This window comes from Lissotriton vulgaris, chromosome 7 (genome assembly GCF_964263255.1).
Source record: "Lissotriton vulgaris chromosome 7, aLisVul1.2, whole genome shotgun sequence".
NCBI lineage: Eukaryota > Metazoa > Chordata > Amphibia > Caudata > Salamandridae > Lissotriton > Lissotriton vulgaris.
The window spans coordinates 1,187,120,130-1,187,140,870 of record NC_141695.1 but is presented as its reverse complement, the minus strand read 5'-3'; the positions used below and the strand labels follow the sequence as shown (position 1 = coordinate 1,187,140,870).

Sequence of the window (20,741 nt, the reverse complement as noted above, 5' to 3'; positions counted from 1 at the left end):
CAAAAAAAGCTGCGCCGCCTTGATAACACGTTGCGATGGCTGTCCTGGAGGAACCGTGCGGCATTGGCTTTCCCAGGATCTCTCTAAAAAAAAAAACAAGCATTGGCCGCGTGGAAATGAGATTGCGCGCCTTAAGTTAAAAAAAAAAAAGCTTGCGAGTAGTGCGCGTGCAGCAGAAGTGAAAGGTATCGTGCTGCGAGTGGTGCGCGCGCAGCAGAAGTGAAAGTTATTGCGCTCCAGATGGTGCCTCGAGCTCTGTACGTGTGCCACGAGGAAAGCCAAATGGCTGCTGCGCGCGTGCTCGCAAGCTTGAGGCCACACAGAAAGCGTGTGGTCGCATTTTAAAATGCTCACTCACTTAAAGCCTCACCAGAACAGCGCATGCGCCGGCTCAGGCGAGACCTAAAAAGGAGCCAGGAGCATCACGCTTTAGAAAACCACAATGACTCACAGTGGTATTATAAGGAATGAAATCTAAATGGGATGTTTTCGGCTCCTCTTAGAGTAGAATAAGTCAAAAATTAATTTTTAATAGACGTTGATGCAATTTATAAATGTTGCCTTAACCACATGGCTGCTAGGCGTTTTCCCGTCCTGCGCTGAAAAATCAAAATGATCATTAATCATGACGAGCTGGCCTTGTCATCCGCGCACGGCAGGTAAGCGCCATGACGAGCCCAGCTCGTCATTAGCTTCGAAGGGGTTAAAGCTCTGGTGGTCACAAAGTGATATAAAGTGAAATAGTCTCTATATACAAAAATTAGTTAAGGGGCTGATGAAGATCGTAAGTGAGGAGGATGTATCTTAGTCCGCAAACATTGATTGTTTGAAAACATTTGTAAAACATTTGTAATCCTAACAGTTCAATGTCTCCACAGCATTTCAAACATAATTACATAATATTAAGGGTCCTCATCAGGTCAGTCAAATGTATGGAGTAAAAAAGACAGTGGCCTTGAAAAAACGATGGATAATTAAAATAATCTGTCAATTTCTGATGAGAGAAAGTTAAGTAATCAAGACCAGAAGAGGTGGGGGGTGGGCTGCTCACTCAGTTAGAAAAAAGTTGTGCCAGCTAATCGCACTGCAACCTATAAACATGATTAAAGCAAAATTAAGGGTGAAAAAGCCAAGTGCAAGTTTCCAAAGGTGGTACTGCACACATTAAAATACATACAGGTGGGAAGAATTATTTATTGTATATACCTGAAACAACTTCTTGTAACAGGACAGCGGTGTATACAACCAAATAACACCACACTTAACTGGGGACAATAGTTCAAAATGGACAGCCTAGAGTTGACCATTCAGGAGTATGCACTGCGAATCATTTGTGATTAGAGTGGTAACCAAGTGAAGTTGAGCAATGGCAGACCTAATATAGGTGCTGAGTAATTACACCATGTAGGTGATTGTACCACTTAGGTTTGTGTGTCTCATATTGAAGGGCTCCACTGACTAGGAGATGGGGGTGCCAAGCAGAATAACAAGCATTTACAATGCAATAGGTCTCGCAGCATTAAAGTTTGAGTTATTGGCATTGTGTATGACAATGCGTTGCATAAATTTTTTTGCAAACTTTGAATTGGTGAGCAGTGAGAGTGTGTGCAAGAGTATGCTGTTGCTCACAGCTGTTATTATTCACACAACTCTGATGATGCACCTCACGCACGGGGCTGACGCAGTTATTATTCACACAGCTCTGATGATGCACCTAAGGCACGGGGCTCACAGCTGTTCCTATTCACACAGCTCTGATGATGCACCTCACGCACGGGCTCACAGTTGTTATTCACACAGCTCTGATGATGCACCTCACGCACGGGGCTGACGCAGTTATTATTCATACAGCTCTGATGATGCATCTCAGGCACGGGCTCACAGCTGTTATTATTCATACAGCTCTGATGATGCACCTCAGGCACGGGCTCACAGCTGATATTATTCACACAGCTCTGATGATGCACCTCACGCACTGGGCTGACACAGTTATTATTCACACAGCTCTGATGATGCACCTTAGGCACTGGCTCACAGCTGTTATTATTCACACAGCTCTGATGATGCACCTCACGCACCGGGCTGACGCAGTTATTATTCACACAGCTCTGATGATGCACCTCAAGCATGGGCTCACAGCTGTTATTATTCACACAGCTCTGATGATGCACCTCACGCACGGGGCATGCAGTTATTATTCACACAGCTCTGATGATGCACCTCACGCACAGGCTCACAGCTGTTATTATTCACACAGCTCTGATGATGCACCTCAGCACGCGGCTCACAGCTGTTATTATTCACACAGCTCTGATGTTGCACCTCACGCACAGTCTCACAGCTGTTATTATTCACACAGCTCTGATGATGCACCTCAGCACGGGGCTTACAGCTGTTATTATTCACACAGCTCGGGGCTGACGCACTTATTATTCACACCGCTCTATCTTGTGTACCTTTGTAACTGTATATATGTAACTTGTTAGTGTGTTTAGTGTATCTTGTGTACCTTTTGTAACTTACCTTTTTCTTTTGTAAAGCGCTCTGACACCTTTTGGGTAAAGTTTGCTCATTATAGAAAGTAAATAGTATAGGTAAATATTAATTCATTTCAGCAGTGGATATGCAAGTTCCCTCCCCCTCCGTCATTAGTGTAAAGTTGTGAGGGCACTAACTCGCAATAGCGTACTGACTACAGAGATTGGAATCGCGGCAATAACTAGGGTGGGTGAGCGTGTGCCCAGTCTGTTTCTCTATTCGAACGGGATGCCTCTGTTGTCTGCTACGATGGATGACGTGTGAGAAAGCAAGTCAATGCTGCAGCAGGGTGCCACTCGAACCACTGCTTCTTAACAGAACGTTTAGTGTCGAAAATGCCACATATTCCTCCAAGAACCGTCCCCATATGGTACATGCCCTGACAACGTCCCTTAAGGATGCCACGCATATCCCAAAACCCGGGAACGGGGGCAGCAGCCAAAGCTTCCTGCACGGAGTATCAGTTACAAACATACCCGGGAGAGGTCCAACAATCGTTCACTCTGACGATAAACGGCCATACCACACTCTTTAACGTTCCTCCCATCCTGAAAGTCGAGCCACAGGCTGGCCTAACATCCCCGCTCTGGGAGAAGCGGTTAAAAACAGGTCTGTTACCGACTAACATTAAGAAACCCCTAACCAAGGCAACAAACTCGCTTCAAACTGGGCGGCTTCCACAGCCTGTATGAGAGCGGCTGGAGAGTAACACGTGCGGACCTGCCCCAGCATCAAATTAAATGGCATGAACGGACAGCAAAAAGCATGAAAACCACAACACGAAACCGAAACCTTCTGTGGGGCGGGACTTCCGTCTTCCAAAGCCCGCACACGTGCCCACGGAGAGAAGCAGTGCTGGTGACGCGGGGCTCCCATGCCCGAGGGAGAGCCCCGCGGAGGCTGCAGAAGTCCAGAATGGCGGTAAGTGGCGCTTAGTTGTAGGGGGGAGGGGGTTGCGCTTGTGTGTTGCCTGTGTGTATGTGTGCGGCGGCGGCGGGGGTGGTCTCTACGTGTGTGCGTGCGTGTGTGTAGGTGCACTCGTGTTTGTGTGTCTCTGTGTGTGTGTGCGCCGGGGGGGGGCGGGGTCTATGTGTGTGTGCGTGTGTGTAGGTGCGCTCGTGTGTGTGTCTCTGTGTGTGCGCATGCGTGCAGAGGGAGGTGTGGCTGTGTGTTCCGGCTTTCCAGGAGACAGGAGCTGGCCACAGCGAGCGCGTTCTCGTGCGCGTGGCCCGCTCAAATCGCCTTCTGGCAGAGGAAATGCGCGTGACCAGGTGCTGTCTCCTGGAAAGCTGCGTCTCTCACAATAGGTTTCTGGCGAGACAGCGCTTCGCGCTGTAAATCGCCACGAGACCTAAAAATGGCGTGAGCAACAACCCATTTAAGATGCAGAGAGGGACAATAGAAATAAATAAGCAAACCACAGGAGGTTATTAAGATCTTTAAGGAACATATACAAACATAAAAGTCACATACTTATTCAAACAAAAATAGTTTTTTAATGAATGAATTGGTGATGGATATAAATACGTCTTTTACAATAGCACATAATACTAACAACAGCCATGAAGGAACTGACATTATGAGATTTGGCTAATTGAAGCTAACATGCCTGAAGGAACTAGTGATTTCGAGGATGGCACGAAAATATAGTCCCCATTCGAAGGAGCTTTTAATGCATCAGGATATTGTTCCATTGCTCCATTGAGTTGAGGCCATGCTGGATAGATTTACAGCATTGCATCCATTTACCTCCACTGTGTGGCAGTTGAAGAGATTCAATAGTTTGTCATTTGATATCTTCCTGACGGTGATTAGCGGTCAGAAAATGGGCCACTAATGGAACAGTGAGGACCTTCCAACTAATCCGAATCATATTTTGACTTTTTCAAGCTTTTACTTTTTTTGGCTAGTTGCCCTATGTAAATATGTTGGCATCCACATAAGATGGCATAAATTACATTGGTAGAGTTAGAAACGGAGAATTGATTTAACTTATGAATGGTGTTCATCATAAATGAACATGCTGTATAGTGCCCACCTTTATAGTATCTATTCGTGGTTTCAAAATCCCAGCTCCTAGTAAGCATAGTCTTGAAAGGAGTGCAGTTGCTGGCATGCTCTGTGTGGTCCCTGATGGTTTTACCATGCCCAAAGGAGAACATAGAGAGGTCTTATTCAAGGCCAATGCTGCGCAGGATACCCAAGCAGTTTATTGTATACAGTGTACTCTTTTGTTACTTGTAGAGCAAACGTCTGTGATGCAGGTTAACCTTTTATGTTTCTTCCCTTTAGGCATTAGTAACTCATCTCTGAGGTAATTCAAGGCTTTTTAGGTCTCGCTGGGCCAGCGCATGCGCTGCATGCGAGAAATTTAGTGAGTGGCTATTGAAAGTGCTACCAGAGGCTTTTGCTAGCCTCAAGCTTGCGGTCATGCGCGCAGCTGCCATGTGGGTTTCTGTCAAGGCTCATTAAGCCTTACAGCGCGTGAATCCCCTCCCCTACCCCCTTCCTTCTCGTCAGTTTCATTTTCCTTTTCCCCTTCTTCCCGCCCCCTTTGTTCATGATCGCGATCAGTTTCACTTTCAAAGGTGGCCGCGTCACTTTTGCTTGTTTTATCCTTCTGTACCAGTCTCTGCTAATTCGGAGCCTCTTTGTTCCTTTCACCAGCTAAGTCTGTCTTCATTTAAAATGAAAACTCCGTTCCATTAGTCCTTTAATGCAGTAAAACAGCCTCTTTACTTCGTCCACATCCGTTATTTTTTGCCTAGCGCTTTGAGGTTCACGATCTTTAGCCAGTATAAAATGCTACAGTAATAAAACATGCCTGCTCAAAACACGTTTATGGAAGCGCTGAAACCCTGCAGTGAGTTACTTTGATGGAAGGAAACCCAAAATCTGGCTCCGTGACACTGAGGAATACCTGGTTCCCATGAGACGCATGGAAATAATTTTTAACAATTCTAAATATTTTTAACAGATTTCAGCTTCCTTGCAGTTGAACTTGTCTGCTGCAGCCAGTGGGCCGCGCTTCTCTTTGAATTGTACAGCAAGTCACAAGATAGCTTAGGCCCCCGGCTACATTCTAGAGACTGCCTTTGGACAGGAAATATTCTTTTTTTTTTCTGACTATGGAAATATCATGCCCACTATGTCACATTTTATAGACACATTCACCAAGCGTGCTTGAAGTAGAGTAGGGGCCTTAAAACTGCTCTCACTGCCACCCTTTACCACCCGTGCTCTTCCTTACATCCATGTGACGTCATTGCTTTTGATCGCACCCTAAGCCCTCGCCAAACGCCTTGTGTGCTTCTCTCAAATCACGTCATTCAGTGTAAACCGTCTTTGCAGTTTATCAATGACCGTAGGAGCCATGGGAGTCGGGAGTGTGTTATCCCTCCTACATTTTGGATTGGGTGTATGCAGCCCCCAACACCCCCGCACCCCTGAACCAGTGGTCTTTTGGTAATTACCAATCTGTTTCACTGTGATTATTAACTCTCAGTTTATTCCTTTGTTCTCCTGATGCTAATATGTTGTTTTACGATACTTGTTAATTAGAATGTGCTTTCTTCTCTCTAGTAAACCACTCGAATACCTTTTTGCCAAGTCCTCTCGGAAGTCAAGTTGCACATCGCCTTACACTCCTTAAAGCGCAGTTAATTATTTAGTTGGGCCATTGAGACTCTGATAAAATCGGTGTTTGTCAACCCAGCAGAGTAAAGTAAGGGTCAAACTACTATTGAATGATAATTTGTGGTTGTTGAGAAAAAGAGGGACTTTTTTTCTTTGAGTTTTACATAGCGCGAACTAGACCCGAGACATCGGGTATCAGAGTGCTCTACATGAGCACCAGTTTCGTTACAGAAGTACACATTCATTTTTGTTAGGCATGGAGAGATTGGCCCAGAATCACAGGAGGTTGAGCGTCTTTGCAGAGACTCGAACCAGGTCAAAGGTCGACTGCTCTAGCTGCAAGGCTATTCTCTCCACTGAGTGCCTGAACACCTTTGACCACAGTGTAATACTTCGCAAAGGAACAAAGCGCTCTCGGGCCCCCCTATGCAATACATACCTCCTCCATCGGAACATTTTACCACGCAGAGGGCAGCCGACGACGGCGGGATTCAGTAACAAGTCTGTCGGACTGCACTCTGTCACCTCCATGCGTGCTTCTCCGTTCAAGCCCAGCAGAGCTCATAGGATCATCACTACCATTCACTCCCCCGAATACCACTCCACAACATCCAGACATGGCCTCTAGTGACTCGCGGAACAGGCTGTTGAGAAATGGCATCATTGCTGTGAACTAACTGACAGAACTGAAACTAGAACCTGTCGTTTCAGAACTAGTTTTACATTGTATATGTTCTGAGTTGTGGGCCCGTTCCCTGGTAAACAAGTGTTAAGATTGCTCAACACGCATTTTAAGTTCTCTATGATTGTACAGCACATCACGCATTTTATTTGCTCCATGACTGCACATATTCCAACGAGAAACATGAAAAATGACCTCTTACGCGGCAGGAGTAACACTATTCGCATATTATTACCACTGCCCTAGGCACTAGAAGTGTTTAAGTCTCATTGTAAGAAGAAATTGGACTTTTTAAGCTTTTGACTCATCGCCATTTTTTACTCTACCACATGCACTTATGGCTTGAAATTTTTACATGATTGAATGTTGTCCCTTGGACATCGGGTACCAAAGTTACCAAGAGATTACACCGAAAAATTAGTACTGCTCTTTCAATCTAGCTTTGCAAAACGTATACATGCGATTGTTTTATTTTATAGCAACTTAGGCATTTTCAAATAAGTCTAGATGCATGCCTGGTAAGCAGTTTTCACAGCTACTCAGGAGTGCTTAAACATAATTTCTGCACTTCTCAGGAGGACGGCAATACTTTCTATAGGATAATACTGGCACTGTTCAGTAGTACAATATTTCTATTAAAATAATTGAATTGATGTATACACTCCGTTTTGTTATGCCGTAATGAGAGCACGCTGCTGTTCGATGTGACCAAGTGCAGATTAGAATCATGTACAACAAATGCTGCAAGAGCACTAAGCGGTTCAGAACATTTTAAGACTCAACCCACAGTTTATCATTGATTATTATTGTTTTAAAGGAGATTTCCACACGCAAGCGTTACTAGCAGGACGAGAGTATGGTTAATGCATTTGTTTTTTTCCTACTTTGTGCATTTGCACGAACGCATTCTTTAGCAAAGCAGAAAGACAAACAAAGCGCAAAACGTTTGGTATAATATGCAGACCCAAACACAATCAATCAATCAATCACGGCATTTGTATAGCGCACTACTCACCCGGAAGGGTCTCAAGGCGCTTGGGGGGAAGGGGTTCGCTACTGCTCGAACAGCCAGGTCTTGAGTTGTCTCCTGAAGGCGAGGTGCTCCTGGGTCAGCCGGAGGTGGATGGGGAGGGAGTTCCATGTCTTGGCCGCCAGGTAGGAGAAGGATCTGCCTCCGGCGGTGACTCTTCGGATGCGTGGTACGGTTGCGAGGGCGAGGCTGGTAGACCGTAGCTGGCGGGTGGGCGTGTAGAAGGTCAGTCGTTCGTTGAGGTACTTGGGGCCCAGGTCGTGGAGGGACTTGTGTGCGTGGGTGAGGAGCTTGAATGTGATCCTCTTGTCGACGAGGAGCTAGTGCAGGTCCCTCAGGTGGACGGAGATGTGTCTGCGTCGGAGGATGTCCAGAATGAGTCGGGCGGAGGCGTTCTGGATGCGTTGGAGTCTTTTCTGTAGCTTGGCTGTGGTTCCGGCGTAGAGGGTGTTTCCGTAATCCAGCCGGCTGGTGACGAGGGCCTGGGTGACTGTCTTCCTGGTTTCGGTCGGGATCCATCGGAATATCTTGCGAAGCATGCAAAGGGTGTGAAAGCATGATGAGGATACGGCGTTGACTTGTCTGGTCATCGAGAGGGAGGAGTCCAGGATGAAGCCCAGGTTGCGTGCGTGGTCTGTTGGCTTGGGGGCGGTGCCCAGGGCTGGGGGCCACCAGGAGTCATCCCAGGCGGAGGGTGATGGTCCCAGGATGAGGACTTCCGTCTTGTCTGAGTTCAGTTTCAGGCGGCTGTTCTTCATCCACTCGGCGACATCTTTCATCCCTTCGTGTAGGCTGGAAGAGGATCAGCTGGGTGTCGTCGGCGTAGGAGATGATGTTGATGTTGAGGTTGTGTTGGCGCGCGATGGCAGCTAGAGGTCTCATGTAGACGTTGAAGAGGGTGGGGCTGAGTGATGATCCTTGCGGGATGCCACAGATGACTTCAGTGGCCTCGGATCGAAACGGGGGGAGGCGGACTCTCTGAGTTCTTCCCGCGAGGAATGAGATGATCCATTTCAGTGCCTTGTCTTGGATGCCGGTGTTGTCGAGGCGTTGGACTAGGGTGCGGTGGCAGACAGTGTCGAAGGCTGCGGAGAGGTCCAGGAGGATGAGTGCCGCTGTTTCCCCGTTGTCGAGCAGGGCTCTGATGTCGTCGGTGGCTGCGATGAGGGCGGTCTCGGTGCTGTGGTTGGCTCTGAAACCGGACTGCGAGGGGTCGAGGGATCCGTTCGTCTCGAGGAAGGCAGCAAGCTGTTTGTTGACTATCTTCTCGATGACTTTGGCAGGAAAAGGGAGGAGCGAGATGGGTCGGAAGATTTTGAGGTCAGTGGGGTCCGCTGTTGGTTTCTTCAGTAGGGCGCTGAGCTCTGCATGCTTCCAGCTCTCCGGGAAGGTGGCGGTGTTGAAGGAGGTGTTGATGATGTCCCGGAGTTGGGGTGCGATGGTGGAGTCTGCATTGTTGAAGACGTGGTGGGGGCAAGGGTCGGTTGGAGAGCCGGAGTGGATGGTGTTCATCGTGCGGGCTGTGTCTTCAGAACAAGGATTGTCCTAGTCAATAGGTCTCTCGTTTGGGACCTTATAAGTGCTTAGCCATGCAACAGTTGTTGTTGCACCAAGGATATTGTGCTGCATAACGAAATACTTTTAAGGTCCCAAAAGCGAGACCTAATGGCTATGCCAATGCTTATTTAAATCTCTTTTACCAGTCGATTGGGATAGCCTTTCTATTTAATTTGTTTTCAAAGAATTTCGGCCTCCGTAGAGTAAACTGTCCTCTGTTTGCAGTTCTTTCTGATCTGGGGGGAATTGACCGAATTGAAGGCGGTCTCTTAGAGCTCTTGGGTAGTTGCTTGTATAGTGAAGCAAGGTATTTCTTTTCGTAGGCTTTCGGTACAGTTTCATGCTTCAAGCATGATTTGTGCTGATAATGACATTACACGGCTCTATAATGCAAAATCTAAAAAGTCTATTTGTACTTTTAATAATAACTCCTTGTGTTTTTATATAGTGTCTGGTAATCACAGATACTTTGCTGTAAATAATAGGCACTTATGCCACTCTACTTTATCATATCTGTTTACAAGGCTTGAAAGTTTTAAAAGGCTGAGGCGCTCTCTGCAATTGAAACTCATGACCAGCACATCACAGCAGAGGGCACAAGAACTCCTAGAGCTATGCAGCTTATAAGACAGCCCTCAAAAAATCATAATTTTGTTACTAGACCTGCAGGTCTAGTGACTTAAATAATCTACTTCACCGAATTATAATGCTCTTGACCCATAAACAGGTTTTAAATGATGTGGCCCTGGGCATATATTTAAATTTATTGAGCTGCCATTTTCTTCTTTATCACAAATGAGAGCACCTTCAAATACGCGAACTCAGCATATCTGCCGTACAAAAAACACTTTTGTTTCATTTAATAGATTAAACATTTTCTCCATATGCAATACAAATCTAGCCACATATAGGATACACATGACCACTGACTTGCATCTTAGTTCATTAAGCTCATTGTCATCAGGCCTCGAGTCATGTTTAAAAACTATTACTTTTAATAAATATATACCTGAAGCATGAAGTGGTAGCACACTTTTTTGTATTCAACAGATTTTCCATTGACACTGGTTTTACTGATAAAACTATATAGTGTGCAATGTTGAGAAATCGAGTTTCTGCCAATATTTATAATTTGTGCATCACCAAGTAAAGTGTTCTGATTTATTTTGTTCCTACTTAAATCTTTGTTTGCATCACACTTCTGAATTACAAAAAGATATATTTTGGAATACTTGTACTATTCATTTACAAGGTATTTAAATGTTTTGTGTTAGGAAAAAACAGACATCTTTCAGCCTTGTTTCACAGTGATTGTCAGATATCTCACTTGACAAAAACCTCCAGGAGAAGAAACAATTAGTAAAAAGAAAATCCGACATTTGACCTCTGTCCTTGAACAGACAGCAAATGTCAAGATAAAATAAAGATTTAAAGTTGTGTTTATTTCGGATTCACTTTCTGAATGAACAGAAAACACCTGTTCCTTTCCGTTTACGTTCACCCACCAGAACGGACCTGTAGGTGCTAAAAATAGCTCGACCTGATAAAATCTGACTCGCTGTAGCAAGTGGGTGAGTAGACGTTTAAAGGGCTGCAATATAAAAATCCCTGAATCGGGCACACTGTTCCAAAAAATTGGCAAAATGTTAATCAGTGGCTGATGCATATTTCTAGAGAAGGTCTTGAAAGTTTACTGTGGCTGAAAAGAAGTTAATGCAATGTAATTTTGTCCTGGATAACACTCCGTTAACATACAGTCTGCTTGATGAAAGCATAATACCAGTTAGAGTAAAGCAGTCTGGCATGTGTATTGCTCATCCATTGTCTCGGACTAAATTTAAGAAAGTCCAATGTCAATTTCAACTTTTTTTTAATATAGTGCTCAGGATGTAGCTTCAGCCAGTGATTATATGGAATTGGTCCACTGCAAATAATCTCTCCTTAACAAGGATTTCAATGTAATGTTGTTTTATTTTAATCCAAGACATTCTTTTTCTTCCCTTCTCTTTTTGCAGCAAGGGCAAATATCTAGTCACCTTCCCCTACCCGTACATGAATGGGCGTCTTCACCTGGGGCACACGTTCTCTTTATCGAAATGCGAGGTAGGCAACACCCTCTCTGTTTGTTTTTGTCAGGGCAAATCCTGGCATGAGAATTTGAACACCTGTACTAGGATATTTGGAGCAAGTATTTTACAAAATTCCCTTTGTCAGATTTGATAGTCATTATGTTCTTATTTATCAGAGCTGCATGAAGTATTTCTTTCATTTCTTTTTTGTCCTTAAACCTATCTGTTCTGACCACCCCAGGCACAGTCCAAACGTTATCATCTTTATCCCATTTAGTAAGCTGTATCACACTTTTCATGGAGTGACTTTTTCTTTACAGTTCTTCCTATTGTATTTTCAGTTAAACAGTAGTAAAAAATGAGAAAAGAAAACAAACTCCCAGAATAGCACATAGAAGTGTAACATCCGTTTAATGCAAAAATAGCCAGCAAACATTCAAAATAAGTAGTGTAATTGCTATTTCAGTGGCCCTAAGCTTCACCGTCTATCAGTTAGAGCCAAGTAATGCTAAAACCCATACATACTGATGCCACGCATTTACACATTTCTTGAATGAAAGTGAACAGAAGCAAAAACACACGGTAAGAATGCAAAAAGACATTGATGGGTTCAATACCTGTATCACTAGTAAAAGCTGACACTACTACTTTCTGAAATCCTCTATTTCATGTGTCAACCTCAGCGGCTGTGATTACTAGAAGCGTTCAATTAAATGTGCAGTGGCACATGGAATAACAAAACAACACTTTTTAAAAAGTGTGCGTTACGGTTAATGATTTAGTGAGCTTCTACCACGTATAAAAACAAATAGCAGTTGATTAATAAAATGCAACAACAATCGTTGAGGCACATATGGGCATTGACATTTCCACTTCCATAGTGTAAATGCTCACATTAAGGCACATAAGCAAGTGAATTCCCTTTTTTGAGCCCCCACACCCACCGCCCCCTTTTTCCTAGAAGGCAAAATCCCTTCAACCGTTAAATGGAATTTAAATGGCATATAGACAAATTATTCACGTTCTAAATGCTTCATTGAAATCTTCTTCATCATCCTCAATAGAATTAAGCGAGCAAGCGGGACAATGTCTTTAGTATTACTAGTACTTTGAATGCTGTACATACTCTGTTTAAAAGCACTTTGAGGTTATTGTGAGTAGAATAACAACTATTATAATTTCAATGAATTTCATTCTGCGATCCATGGACTTTGTCGACAGCCAAATCCAGATGCTGCTCAAGTTGAAATAAACGCCATTTTGAACCTTGTGGCATTTTATCACACTGTCTATAATGTGGTCTTTCTACTTGTGTGTGGTAAATGAGGTGCTGAAGAGATGTTGAAGAACCATCCGCAACCCAGCCTCCTCTCCTGTTACTTGTTGACTTTATGCTTTTTCCTTTACCAAATACAGCGTTCCTCTGCCTTTTTGACTAGGTTTGCACTATAGAAATACCATTTACATACAGTAGTATTTCACAGATCACCCTTTTGGTCACTACGTTATGGCCATTTTACTCTGTAAGAGCATGGTCTTCTGGGCAACTAACTGATATATTTTCAAACCTAAGGAAATGGCAGTGGCCTTGGCAGCTTCTTTCAGTATTTGAGCATTGCCTCTAGGTTCTAGGATGGCTTGTCATACACCATAGTTGAGAAGTAGAATGGAGAAGAATCTGTTTGTTTAATTGATCTTGTGGTTCCCTGGCCATTGATAAAGAGGGTGGACACCAGAACAGGGACAACATAGCCAGAGTAACAGGCCCCAGATCACTGATGAAGCAACCATAGATGAGCTTTCTTTCCTCCGATGAAAAGACCATATCCTTCTGGACATTGATTAGGAAACCCCAAACCAGTGGGCCCATAATGTTTGTAGGGGTGTGATTTGTAATGCAGTCTCTGGACCAATATCACATTGACTTTGGCCCAGAAAGATGCACTGGTATTTGCTTTGCTAAAGAACCCCTTTTCAGAAGAGCGAAGATGACTAACATCAGTCTGTAATGTCCAAGGGGATTGTCATATTGTTCAAGGCCTTGGAAAGGCTTATGTGAGATGCTGGCTCATTCAGTCTCTGCCCCTGATAGAACAGATCGAGGCAAGTTTTATTTTAGCTTTGTGGCACTTTGATCAAAGGCACAGCTTTTTGGTTCCCCATGTTCTCCTCTTGACCCCCCCCTTGTTCTACCTTTTGACATTAATATGGATTCAACATTGTTTCTTTCCTGCAAAGTGACACAAAGGTTCGCAATTGTCACTAGTTCTGCTAACTTCTTTGTTTGACATCCAGTTCATATTGTTGTAAGCCGACTGATTACATTTTGTAATAATCTCTGTACAAAAGCAACTCCTACAGCTTCCTGAGCCATTTACGTCTGATGGGCAGTGCCTGTGTATCTTTCAGAAATATCCTTAATCCTTTCTAGATAATCTGCTGGCGACTCGCTCACATTTTGTTTGTTGTTCCAAATCTTGGTCCAATCATTTTTCACCAGGTGTACATCCTCTACAGCATTCAACAACACATCTTTTGCTATGTTCATGGTCTCATCGTTTCTTGGGTCTTGCCTTGACCATGCTGACTTTTTTTTACCAATGAATCTTACTTCCCTGATTACTAACACAGGCATCAATTGATTCACATCCACACAATTTTGTCTGTACACTTCGATAGGCTCTGCAGTTTATCACAGAACTATGTTGCTCAGAAGGTCACAGGGGATCCATGGGACGTGAACAGTGATTCTACCTTAGGCTGCGGGTGCTTCTCGTAGGAAAGAGGGTGTTTGGAGCAGATGGGCAGAGATCTTTATCAACTATGTTGCTAGAAAGAGGAGAGAGGAAGTGTCTTCTAGCCAGTTGGTCTGCTGTCCTTCTTTAGCTTTCTCTAGTGATTATTGGGCTGCACTCTTGGGTATGTCTGTGCCCAGCTGTGGCACAATGCTTTCATGCTCTGGAACAGTCCACAGTGGTGGTTCTATGACTTGTCTGGTCACTAGCATACCTCTGACAGGTGGGCTTTGCTGTCAGTTGGTCACATTGTAGCACTCGCTTGAGTTTTACCTCTGTGTACTCCTCTCCGCTGGCAGCCCTGTAGACGCTGCTCTGTTTCCAGGTATATCAATGGTTGCACCTCATGCTCCTTCCACCAGCAGGCTGGTCCAGCAAATCCTCCTCCCTTTGATTGCCAGTCTTTTTCTCTTGGGGTTGATTGATCTGGCGTAATAGATAGGCAGAGTAGTAGGAGCACAAGACCTAACTCTGTTCTTAAGGTGATTTATTTGGCTTTCCAGTTTTCTCTTTCATACCACCCATTTGGGATTCATACGTACGTTTATTGGCCTAATTATGCCACTGCGAAAAGCTTTGCCACTATTCAGTGTCTATCTTTTCTTTAGGGTCCTTTAACTTCTTTTGTAAATACTCTAATCCCTCTATATGAAAACTAGCTTGTTCTGGAGTAACTTTCAGTTGGGGCTTGCTGTGTTTAGATTCTTCTGCCCCATTACCATTTATTTGCCCCAGCACACCTCAAAACGAGAACAGGGGCTTGCTGGCCTTGTGTGCACAGCTTTTTCCATGGAGAGGGTAGAGAGGAAACTAGAAAAATGGTAGGTGCTCCCTTAACTATTTCTTTAAGTGACCTTATGGCTAAGATTCCTGTATCATACACTCACACCCAAGGATCCCCTTGAGTGCCGCAGACCTTCACCTGCGCACTCAGAGGAGCTAGTGAAGGAGCTGAAATGCGGGGACCAGAGGGGGACTCTTTCTCTCATAAATTATTCATTCAAGGAGCTATGCTTCGGGTCAAGGCGTTCTTGTCTATCTTCTTTGTGTCCACACTATTTCTAGAACCCTCTGGCTCTGTACCATGGATCTGCACACAGTGTTTGTCTCTAGGCTCCTCCTATTTAAACCTGCCCGACCAGTCTAAATACCCTTTGCTGTCTATCAAAATAACACCGGTTTGTACATTTTAACACATTACAGACCACGCAAAACAATCTATGGAAGACATCATCTAATTTGGTTCAATGTGGTTTCCCTTTCCAGCCGAATCATCCGATCCAGCGCTAGATCGTGCTCACCCAAGCCCTCCCTGAAGAAATCTCACTTACTACATATGGCCGGGGTTGTTGTGTGGTTCTTGTGTAGAGTCTGGTTCAGCCCCCCCCCCCTCACCCCCCCTCCTGTTCGTCTAGTTAAGATGGTTCCCATCACTCAGTACTTTTTCGTCTTTACCAGAGCCTCACCCTCGATCAGTTGGTGCATCTAATGCTAAAACCCATACATTGTGGTTATAATTGTATGCACTTTTTGTGTCTCGCCTGGCGAAAGCAGCGCATGCGTTGCTCTCGCTATTGCGAGTGCCTTTTGTAATCCATTCTGGCGAGGGCTTTCGTGCATGCGTCTGCATGGACAAACATTGCTGCTCTTGCCATTTGTCCATAGCAGACAGCATGTGCGCGTCCATACGGACTGGACAGTCCGACACCATTTTGCATTTCGTTATCATAGCAACGAAAATGCCGCTTCCTGTACGCAGCTTGCCGGCTGCTTCCTGTACGCAGCTATGGTGTTCGAAGCTGCACTCATTTTCCTTAAATGCACGGTGTGGAACTTGGTTTCTGTTATTTTTTAATGCATGAGGCAGCCCCTGCAGATTGCTTATTTCCACTGTAGAATAAACGGTTACGAAACGGGAAAATGTCACTTGGGAGGAAGTGATGGCCATGTTGTGGTCAGGCAAAACGTCTCAGTAGACATAGTATTTCATGCCATCAGTGCTTTAATCATTGACAACATGATGTCCGATTACACCCGCGCCCCTAAAAACATGGACCCTGTACGATTCTGTGCTTACTTGACAAAGTGCGTCCTAAAGTTAACTTGCGCTTCTCGCCTGACCATTATTCCCTTTACCAAGAATTGGCAGAGAGGCAGGCCATTCCGTTCGGAGTTACAAAAATAACTCCTCCTCCTTAGAAACAGTGTAACCAGATCATCAAGACAATAGTTCTGCGTTTATCAGAAAGGAAGCCGGCTGAGGACGGGGTTGAGTATTGCAGATATATTTCATATGGTGTGTGAATAAAATGTTACCTCAGTCATTCCCGCTGTTCAATTCTGCTGGACCTGACCTGTGAACCCCAAGTACGAATCCCAACTGACCCAATCCGGAGTCTTTTCAAGTACACCAATATCCTTGGCCTTCCGTTGCCAACTTAACGCATGCTGGGAGTTATTTACAATCTGGGTTAGTTTTCATGTGAACCGATTTGCTTGGTAATCTGAAAGCTCACCAGGGTAGACCGCTGGTAGAGCCTGGGCCATCTGCTAATTTTACTCACGGCATATCCAACGATTCAGTTTTAATGGCCCTACGATTTAAGGCAGTCTTTGTCATTTCCTTTCACCACAGTTCCTTACAGACCGGAACCTCGCTTTCACAATAACTGCCACCAAAGACCTTACACGTACCCCCTACGATGACTCTACAGTGGTATTCGTCCACTTTTTAACGACACTCCTGTGATGCCCATGATCACTCCAACGCTTTCCTGCCCCTAGCCCCTCACAATAATAGCCCCGGTCAGAAACAAACCAGTATCTGCCAGCCCCATCCTTTACCCCACTCTAGTCCACGTCATGTATGTACTTACTCAGTGTCTCAGTCCCGCATCTCCCTTTTTGGGCTCTTTAGCGGTGCGCACAGGGGTACAGGTGGGGCGCTGCCCCCTCTTGAAATTTAAGGCTGTCCCAATCAAAGTCTGCTGGGAGCAACTCTTTTAAGTAAATGGCTCTGAAGAAAGGCTCATGTTCACCCTTTCGCCGGTCCGTGACATAAGGGCAACTACAGTTCATCGTTAGCTGCACTCTAGGGATCCCAAAAGTAATATCTACAGCCGGCATCAGAGGGAAATCTTCATTTCACGTGTACACGAGGAAACGCTTTGTTTAAAATACACTGAATAAAGGCACTGTTAAAAAATAGCCGTCAAGTTCCTGAAAAGCGCTTCAACGCCTCGTCAGGGGGAGGAAGCGCTATGTAAATGCTATTACATTTACACGCGTGTCCCTTCCTAGCTCTTTTTGTTAAACCAATGGAGAGACTTTAAGCAGCGATCTCAAATTTCCCCGGCCCTTGCGCGAACATCTGGTAATATCCAGATTTTTCCTTTCCTTTCTGGAACTCGTGGTCCTAAGTTTATGATGGGATAAAAAAAACTAAAAGCCATAGAAATGCAGTTAAAACTACGAACTGGAGGAGCTACCCACAGGGCACAAGTCAGAATCAAGCATTAAAAATGCAATAGGTCTCACCTTTCATTAAGTTAAAGCCATTTGCTTTGCTATACAATACCATGAGCAAAGCAAATGGCTTTAACTTAATCAAAGGCGAGAGAGACCTATTGCATTTTCAATGCTTGTTCCTCACTGAAAGTGAAACAAAGCGAAAACACATTATAAAACCGAAACCTACTGCTGGGCAGTAAAGAAAAACAATGGTCCTTGACCTAATTCAATACAATGATTATATCAAAAAAAGGTCCTTAATTTTCTAACTTGGAGCCCAAATAAATTTTGCTCTTTGGAAAAGATCCAGACTAATTCATACAGTCACAAAGCCCAACAACTGTGTCATATTTATAGAAAAAAATATATATTTTTATTTTTACTAAACCATGCTTGTAACCTCTTAGAATTCAAAGGTTTCAAATTGCAATTTTATCAGGTTTTTTTTCAATATTTACAATGTTTTAAAGGTACGTATAAAAGGTGCTCATGGAGAACGTGCATAGAGTTAGTGCTCGAAAAAATGGCGCGAGTGATTTAAGAGAAAGGAAAAGAAGAGTAGGTGACAATTTGTACAAGTGAATATACTGATTCAATACTAATAAAACAAATCAAAATGTCCTGTCCACTTTCAAAAGTTCACAATCCAGTGTATCAAAATATCATTCTTTTTTGCACGTTTTTACACTAGATGTATAGTGATCCAGGGAGTCTTAATAGGGGTGTCGACGTTTCGACCCGACTTAATGCCTTGGGGAAACTGATAACCTCTGCTTGCGGGTCTTCTTCAGGACTAGAGAGCACCCTCCGTACCTGACGTGAACCAGTTCCTAAGGATTTAAGCATAAAATGTATAAGGGCCTGTCTGTGAGGATTGCATCAATTTAGGGTATTTAATATAAAGTTTGACTTACCCTAATGGTAATTCAAGTGGTCGTCAGCAAAAATCGACCTAGGATCTATGTGTCCATCTCTCAGATTGGAATCCGTAAGAGTTAATCTGTGGGCAATAGTATAAGGTTGAAAGCGCGGAGAGGTATTTTACATGGTGTTCTGAACAGTTAGATATTGCTGACAACTTACCTAATCTCAATGGTGGTGAGCTCACTCAGTCTATGTATCCGAGTTGCCAGAATGCTTTTGTAGTGCCGTCAAAGTAAATCTGTGTACAATAATGTGGGATTAGAAACTCTTTACTCCTACTGCATTCAATGGCCAAATTACGCCCTCCTGACTAACTCACCCATTCACCAGCAAAGTAAGTTCCAAAGTTGGGGACTCCCTCACATTTTGAGATATCCGATGTTTCTTCCCACCTCAATGGGGGATATTATATATTAGTGCCGGTGTGGTCACTGCAATGTAAAGAATATAAGGTAGCATTTTAGTAATTGCCCCTTAGTATTAACATGAATAATGACAAGCGCTAACTAAAGTATCAAGCGCTAACTACAATTTTGAAACCTGGCGTCTTACCTCTTGTTAGATTTCCTGTGCGCCAAGGTTTAACGCAGGAATGGGGGTAGTCCGTTATCCTACGCCGGTGGTTTCTCACTGCTCGCAAACCAGGAAGTGAATTCCCATGAGAGCACGTCAGAGCTCACGTGACTATAGGCAGAGAAGAAAGACTGCCTCCTCTCGTTACGTTCGAGTCTCAACGCGATCATTAGACTGTTGTCTAAATCGCAAGGGGCGCCTATTAACTCACTAAGGGAGATTCCGATATTTTTAACGCTGCCACTGGCAGACCACTCAGTTTCCGATTTACGATTTAGTATCCGTAGTCATTCTGGTGTTCTAATGGGCATAGTTGTGTGTACACATACAATTACCAGCACACAGTTATAGTAGAAGTCAACATAAATTGCAATTACATTCCGATAGTATATTGTTCAATAGGGCATGATTGTGTGTACATATACAATTACGTACACACAATCATGCCCTATTGAACAACAGTCTAATGATCGCGTTGAGACTCGTGAGCAGTGAGAAACCACCGGCGTAGGATAACGGACTACCCCCATTCCTGCGTTAAACCTTGGCGCACAGGAAATCTAACAAGAGGTAAGACGCCAGGTTTCAAAATTGTAGTTAGCGCTTGATACTTTAGTTAGCGCTTGTCATTATTCATGTTAATACTAAGGGGCAATTACTAAAATGCTACCTTATATTCTTTACATTGCAGTGACCACACCGGCACTAATATATAATATCCCCCATTGAGGTGGGAAGAAACATCGGATATCTCAAAATGTGAGGGAGTCCCCAACTTTGGAACTTACTTTGCTGGTGAATGGGTGAGTTAGTCAGGAGGGCGTAATTTGGCCATTGAATGCAGTAGGAGTAAAGAGTTTCTAATCCCACATTATTGTACACAGATTTACTTTGACTGCACTACAAAAGCATTCTGGCAACTCGGATACATAGACTGAGTGAGCTCACCACCATTGAGATTAGGTAAGTTGTCAGCAATATCTAACTGTTCAGAACACCATGTAAAATACCTCTCCGCGCTTTCAACCTTATACTATTGCCCACAGATTAACTCTTACGGATTCCAATCTGAGAGATGGACACATAGATCCTAGGTCGATTTTTGCTGACGACCACTTGAATTACCATTAGGGTAAGTCAAACTTTATATTAAATACCCTAAATTGATGCAATCCTCACAGACAGGCCCTTATACATTTTATGCTTAAATCCTTAGGAACTGGTTCACGTCAGGTACGGAGGGTGCTCTCTAGTCCTGAAGAAGACCCGCAAGCAGAGGTTATCAGTTTCCCCAAGGCATTAAGTCGGGTCGAAACGTCGACACCCCTATTAAGACTCCCTGGATCACTATACATCTAGTGTAAAAACGTGCAAAAAAGAATGATATTTTGATACACTGGATTGTGAACTTTTGAAAGTGGACAGGA

At 44.0% G+C, this 20,741-nt stretch overlaps 1 protein-coding gene across 1 annotated transcript in view; it reads left to right on the top strand.

Moving 5' to 3' along the window:
* LARS1 (leucyl-tRNA synthetase 1) overlaps nt 1–20,741 on the top strand; it is a 232,182-nt gene that overhangs the window by 30,635 nt on the left and 180,806 nt on the right. Inside the window, exon 3 of the mRNA XM_086931659.1 lies at nt 11,459–11,546. Within this exon, the coding sequence (XP_086787785.1) occupies nt 11,459–11,546 (88 nt within the window). The remainder of the gene's footprint in view (nt 1–11,458; nt 11,547–20,741) is intronic.